Here is a 7077-nt window from a genome sequence, read left to right on the forward strand (position 1 = left end):
CCCCCCGCCTGTGTGGCAGGGGCCTGTGAAGTGCTTTGGCGGATCTTGTCAGATCTTGGAGGTTAAGCAGGGACAGTGCTTCAATAGGAGACCACCAAGGAAGACCCTGCAGAGAAAGGCAATGACAAACCACCTCTGCTTCTTGCTTGACTTGAAAGCCCCTTGCTGGGGTTGCCGTAAGTTGGTTGCAACTTGAAGGCACTTACGTATGTATGAAGTGCTTTGATAGATTACATGTAAAATCAGTAAGTCAGTGCTAGTTATTATTTATTTATATATTATTTTTGAACTGCTGTTTTTCCATGTCTCTTGCCTGTGGTGACATATGCAATGAAATAAGGACAGGCTCAAGTGGTTAAGACGCTGAACTGCAGGCTGTGGAAGGTCAGTAGTTCAGCGGTTCAAGACCCGTGTGCCACAAGACAGGGTGAGCTCCTGTCTCTAGTTCCAGCTCCTGCCAACCTAGCAGTTCGAAAGCAAGAAATTGCAAGTAGATAAATAGGGACCACTTCGGTGGGAAGGTAACAGCGTTCCGTGCGCCTTGGTGTTTAGTCATGCCGGCCACATGACCACGGAAACGTCTTCGGACAGCGCTGGCTCTTCGGCTTTGAATGAGCACCGCACCGCTAGAGTCGGATTCGACTGGCTTTCGAGCAAGGGAACCTTTACCTTTACCTAAGGACAGGTGAAGGCAATACTCTTTATATAATGAAAGACAGTTTTAAAAATGAGTGTACATATTAATATGTTTACTAATTTCCACAGTCTTTCATTGAAACAATATGCAAACACTCAGGAAAGGAACCTCAAAATTCATATGTGCCTATACTTAGGTATTCTCTGCTTACCATGGAGAAGTTGAACAGCTATTGCTTATTCAAAATAGAAGCTTTCGTGTGCAAGCACACCTCTTCAGGTACAGTGAAACACAATTTCTTCAGCCATTACATATAGGAAGAGAGAGGTTGGGGTTTACATTCCAGGAAGGGCCAATTAGAGTCAAGACAGAGACAGAAACAAAAATGGCAATTACCAGTCCATACATATAGGGGAGTAGTACATTATCATACAGCATAATGAAGATAATAAGCTTAGTTTGATGCTTGAATCTGTTAAATGTCTTCATTATGCTGTATGATAATTTACTGTTCACCCTCTGCCTATATATATGGACTGGTAATTGTCATTTTTGTTTCTGTCTCTGTCTTGACTCTTGATTGGCCCTTCCTGGAAACTAACCCTCCCTTCTCTTCCTATATGTAATGGTTGAGGAAATTCTGCTTCACTGTATCTGAAGAAGTGTGCTTGCATATGAAAGCTTATACCTTGAATAAGACTTTGTTGGTCTTAAAAGTGCCTCTGGACTCCAACTGTCTTCTACTGCTTCAGAGCAACATGGCTACCCATCTGAATCTAGCTGTTGCTTATATTTACATGTCCGTTGTCACCAAGCAACAGAGGTCACAACCCAATCCAGGTACAGCTGTGCCACAGCTAGATGGCTGGAAACAAGCTATACACTATGTAGATCCCTCAAGAAAGTGATCCAAACAATGGACCACAGGTCAAGTCACAGAAGTTCAGATTTGATGACTTTGTTAGGAGAAAAAGGAGACTTCCTTTCTCATCCCGAACCAATGGGGCCTTTGTTACGTGTTCAATGTTACTAAAAGGAAGAGAAAGATGATTTCCTAATGTAGAAGCATTTGATTTCTCTCCCCCCAGATATTTGGTGGGTTTTGGTTGGTGCAAAGAGGAGATGGATGTTGGCAGTCCTGGCCTCATTTTGCAGTTTTAACTGTATATTTAAAAATTTGGTTCATGGTCATTTTTTATACATAGAACTATTTCAAGCAGTAGTGGGCATGTGTGATTTTACATTTTTAGCAGCCAAAAAACCTGTACCATTTTGCAGTGGCTTGAATTTTCTGCGTAATATTCCAGAATGTAGTTCTGTGTTAACAAGTCACCAAATTGGTGGTTGGAGATGGGAACTGGACATCTTCTCTCCCCTTCTTCTCTCCTTAGGTAATGCTGGAATTATTTGGCATCTATAAAACAGCTGCCATAAAGTATTTTACAGTGCAGTTAGCCCTTTTCATAACACTGCTGACTGACTGCTTTCCTTGTCCATAAATTTATTTTCTGGGTACTCTGGTGTTCTTCACTTTTTCCTGCGCATGCAGCTTTAAAAGATGGACTCAGCCATAAACCGCTCCTTGCTTTGGTTGTACATCAGAGATTTGTTAATCTGTATTCCAGTTACTAAAAATCAACTTCCTGTTTCTGTTACAAGCTCAATCTGCCATATTTTTCTTTTTCTTTTTTACAAAAAGTTGCAGTTCTTGTAACAACAGAAGAACCTTTTTAAAACAAAAATATTGAAAGTGTCCCAAACTGATCTCGTCATCTTCTGTTTAGTTACCAATTGCAGTATGAGGCTAAACATTAGAGCATCAGTCTTTTCTGGAAATGTCGCCCGTGGCAATATAAAACTGCTGTTGTAGTCACCCTGAAAACATTAATGTCCTTGGCCTAAAATAATACAATAATTTCTCCTCATTTGGATGATAATGTATTATTCACAGTTTCCCCCTAATATACGGGCTATAAGAAATTAATGTTCTGCAGTGTTTTGGTATGTAGTTCATCCCAAAGAATTCTACCTTTTCAATAGCAAGTTTTCCACCCCCTGCTTTTGTGTGTGTGTGTGTGTGTGTGTGTAAAGAAAAAGGCTCTGAGAGCATCATCTTTTAGGCTGACTACTGTTGTTTTAATGGCCTTGGTTTGTTTTTATTTATTCATTTATTTAGTCAATTTTTATACCACCCTTCCCTGAATTCACAGAGCTCAGGACAGTTAACAACAGAAGATATACAATATAAAATCCAAAAAATAAAACAGTTAAGAGTTAGAGGTAACATCAGGTGGCGCCAAAATAAATACAATATGTATTATTGTCTCATAGTAGGTGAAAGAAAGCAGGGTGGGGGAGGGAGTACCAATTAAGGTGGAACTCATTGCTGTCCTCAACCAAAAGCCTGGCAAAACATCTCTGCCTTACACACCCTTCGGAACTGCATCAGGTCCCACAGGGCGCAGATGTTATCTGGCAGCGTTCCACTAGGTGGGAGCCAGGGCTGAAAAGGCCCTGACTCTTGTCGAGGACAGCCGAACGTCTTTAGGGCTAGGGTTTACCAGTAGACTGTTCTCAGCAGAGCGTAAAGCTCTTTGGGAGATGTATTGGAGGAGGTGGTCCTGAAGATACGTGGGTCCCAGTCTGCTCAAGGCCTTAAATGTCAATACCAAGAACTTGAACCTGACTCGGTACTCCACTGGGAGCCAATGCAACTGTTGCAGCACAGGTTGAATATGTGTGGTTTGTGGTGCTTCTGTCAGGGCCTGTGATGCTGCATTCTGGACCAACTGGAGTTCCTGGATCAGTCTCAAGGGCAGGCCAGCATAGAGTGAGTTACAGTAATCCAGTCTGGAGGTGACCATTGTGTGGATCACTGTGGCTAGGTCAGGGCGTGACAGGAAAGGAGCCAGTTGTCTTGCCTGGTGCAGCTGGTAAAATGCTAGCTTGGCAATGTTCAGGATCTGGACCTCCATAGGTAAGAAGGTATCCAAGATCAGGCCCAAACTCTTGATGGCTTGCACCGGTATTAGAGGTGCACCATCAAGAGTGGGAAGTTGGGACCCCAATCCTGTATCCCCCCCCCCAACCAACCACAGAACTGCCATCTTGGTTGGATTCAATTTCAGCTGACTTTTCCTTAACCATCCCACCACAACCTTCAGCCCCTCATCCAAATTTTGTGGGGCGGAGTCTGGGCGGCTGCCCATCAACAGATACAGCTGGGTGAGGGGGTGCATGTAGATGTTAAACAACATCAGAGAGAGGATTGTCCCCTGAGGAACCCCACATGTTAAGTGGAACCTAGTTAACACCCTCCCCCCTAGTGCAACCTTCTCTCCCCAACTGTGGAGGAATGAGATAATCCACTGTAAGACTACCCCACGAACTCCTATGTCTGCTGTGTCAGATGTATTATATTATATTTTGGCATACACCGCCCTGAGCCCTGTCTTTTGGGGGGAGGGCAGTTGAAAATCGAATTCCATAAATAAATAAATAAATGCCTGTTGCTACTTTATACTAGTTTGCCACACACAACATCATGAATGCTGAAAGGGACTGGGAACAAATGTGCTGTCTCTGCCTACGTGTGCTCATGGAGACGAACATGCAGAGCACTTAACAATGGCTCCTATCTGTAGTCTGACATACCTATAGTCAGCCATATGTATACACATGGTATATACATTTCCAAGAACTCAATTCATTTGCTCAGGCCCTTCTCTGTGTAATTGTTTAATTGTTTGGAACTATTTTTATTTCACTGTATTTTATCGTGGTTGTTCATAGCTCAGAGCCCTGAGTACTCAGGGATAGAGCGATTCATAAATCAAAGTTATAAAAATAAATAAATAAATACTTGCCCCACCTAAGAAGTAAAGTGGGTGTTTGCCATAGAGAAAACCTTTTCCACTGCTGATCTAAGAGTGGAAGTTTTCAAACGGAGAAGCTTCAAGGGGAGATTACAACGAGATTGCTGAGCTTGATTTCATTCACAAAATTCAGAACAATGGACTCCCCAGGGCTGAATAGGGACATAGGATTCTTATCTCACAACATATGCTAATTTTCTGCCCCTAAAGATTTCTCCTCTGCTCTGATCAAGCTGAGAACAATGCACAATTGTACCTCTGTATCTTGAGTTCCTTCCCTCCCACTTTCTGGCTGGGATATAAGGACTCTGATCTCCATTTCGACTTTTATCTGACAAAGGGAGCTTTGACTCTTGAAAGCTTTTTTGTTGTTGTTGTTCAGTCGCACAGTCGAGTCCGACTCTTCGCGACCCCATAGACCAGATCACGCCAGGCCCTCCTGTCTTCCGCCATCCTCTGAAGTTTGCTCAATTTCATGTTCATTGCATCTATGACATTGTCTAACCATCTCATCCTTTGCCGTCCCCGTCTTCCTGACAATCTTGTTTGTCTGTAAGGTGCTACTGGACTTGAATCTAGTCTGGACTTGAACCTTTTCTATAGTGGACCCTCCCTTGTGGAATATCCCCCCCCCCAGCCCTGAGTTACCTGTCTGACAATAGATCCCCCTGTTTTCAGTAATGTGTTGTATTTGCTGTGTTTATCCTGTTTCCCACCAAAGGAGGATATGGCTAGAGGGATACATGTACATTCGTAACGTAGATAAGATAGGTGAGGATGCTATGTTTCAGTAGTCAGTTTTAATAGCAAGGATCTGTGCAGTTATGTAAGCTCAGCTGCAGTAATAGCTTCACTGCTTTCCAGCCTTCAAACTCTTTTGCAAGCCCAATTAGCCTCCGTGGCATTTATAATACCGTTTTATGAGAGCACATGGTAAAAGCCAAAAAATGTCTGGCAAGGAAAAAAAGGTCAGATCTTTGTATATATTTTTGTATGACATGATTTGGAGATAAATACCCTGATCCACAAACCATTTAAGGTAGAGTATTTGAAATGGTTTTGGAGAGGCTTGAAATTTAAGTGGCTTTACATGTATATTGGTATAAGTTTGGTTTATGAACATAAGCACAGAGTAAGCGCTTTAAAGTCAGTGCAAGGAAACATTGGAAAAAGGATTACTAGTTTAAAGGGTGGTTATTCTAGTGATTGGTCTGGAACTATTAAAAGCAAGCAAGAACAAAAAAGACTGAAATCTGTTTTTTAGCAGTGTAATTGTATGGATTTTTATCTGGGAGTAAGACCAATTGAAAATAGTGGGACTTACTTACGAACAAGCCTGCATAGGATTGCACTGCACTGCCAGTGTGCAAACATGCTCCTCCCAAAATTATATATGGGAGCATAGGGGATTTGTAGAAATTCGATTTAAGGATTTTCAGGCTGTAACTATGCTTGTTATCACTGAATATAAAACTGTTTGTTTAATCACCACGTTTGCACTCGGGAGGAAGAGCAAAGACTTCAGGGCAGCATTTGTGGTTTTACATTTTATCCTTACGACGACCCTGTGAGGCTGCTCTTTGGGCAGAGCCCAACACTTCAGCTAGTACAGCACGCCAGCTTTCAGTAAAAGAAACAGCTTACTGAAAAGCCTGAGGGTGGGTTTTGAAATATTGACTGTGTCCTGTTAGCGGATTGAACATTCAGACTTACCTTGTACAGAGTCAGACAATAGTCCTTCTTGCTTGGCATTGCCTGTTGTGGCTGGCAGCTGCTGCCCAGGGCCTCAGGCAGAAAAAAAGCTTTCCTTAATGTCTGTTACCCCAGGCACCATTTACTGAAGATGCTGGGGACTGAACTTGGGACCTTCTGCATGCCAAGCAGATGTTCTACCGCTGAACCACAGCCCCTCCAATTTATGCTGTTTCTGTTGCATGTGTTGTGTGAGCATGTGCGCTGAGGTCAGTTGCTCTTCTTAGCTGAGTGTGGACATTCTTCTTGAGATTGTTCTTTTTGATCTTATTGTATAGTAGTCTAATTCATTTTATTTTACTTTCCAGCCAGAAAATTTGCAGAAGAATTGGCTTCGGGAATTTTATCAGGTACTGTAAAAATTATTTTATATTACATTTTAAAAGATTTCAGTATTGCCACCATTGGTATTTTAAAAACCTTACCAGAAACAATAACAAATGCTGCTGTTCTGAATATGTTTGCCCAGAAGTAAGATTCATAGAAATCACTGGGAATTTCTTCCTGGTAAGTATGCTTATCATCAGGGGTCATTTAGTAGAAAAAGAGGTGCAGGAGCTTATTAGCATAACTCATTAGCATTACTTATTTGCATATGCCACACCCCCTGACATCACTGGAAGTGTGTCAGAAGGCAACATCCACCGCTCACGCTCCACTGGACTGTTTTGGATTGCTAGCTATTGGGGCGGGGAGAACGTACAGATCTGTCCTCATAGAGGAGGGAGGGCTTGTACCTGAATAAAACTTGGTCTTAAAGGTGCCACTGGACTGTATTGAACCGGGGGGGGGGGGGGGTTGGGCGGTTGCCTG

At 42.5% G+C, this 7077-nt stretch overlaps 1 protein-coding gene across 2 annotated transcripts in view; it reads left to right on the top strand.

Moving 5' to 3' along the window:
- INPP5A (inositol polyphosphate-5-phosphatase A) overlaps nucleotides 1-7077 on the top strand; it is a 355150-nt gene that overhangs the window by 73914 nt on the left and 274159 nt on the right. For both annotated transcript variants that reach the window (XM_015426891.1, XM_015426890.1), the window contains exon 2: nucleotides 6573-6614. In XM_015426891.1, coding sequence (XP_015282377.1) covers nucleotides 6573-6614 — 42 coding nt within the window. The remainder of the gene's footprint in view (nucleotides 1-6572; nucleotides 6615-7077) is intronic.

Source organism: Gekko japonicus, unplaced genomic scaffold (assembly GCF_001447785.1).
Source record: "Gekko japonicus isolate JY-2015 unplaced genomic scaffold, Gekko_japonicus_V1.1 scaffold35, whole genome shotgun sequence".
Classification (NCBI taxonomy): domain Eukaryota; kingdom Metazoa; phylum Chordata; class Lepidosauria; order Squamata; family Gekkonidae; genus Gekko; species Gekko japonicus.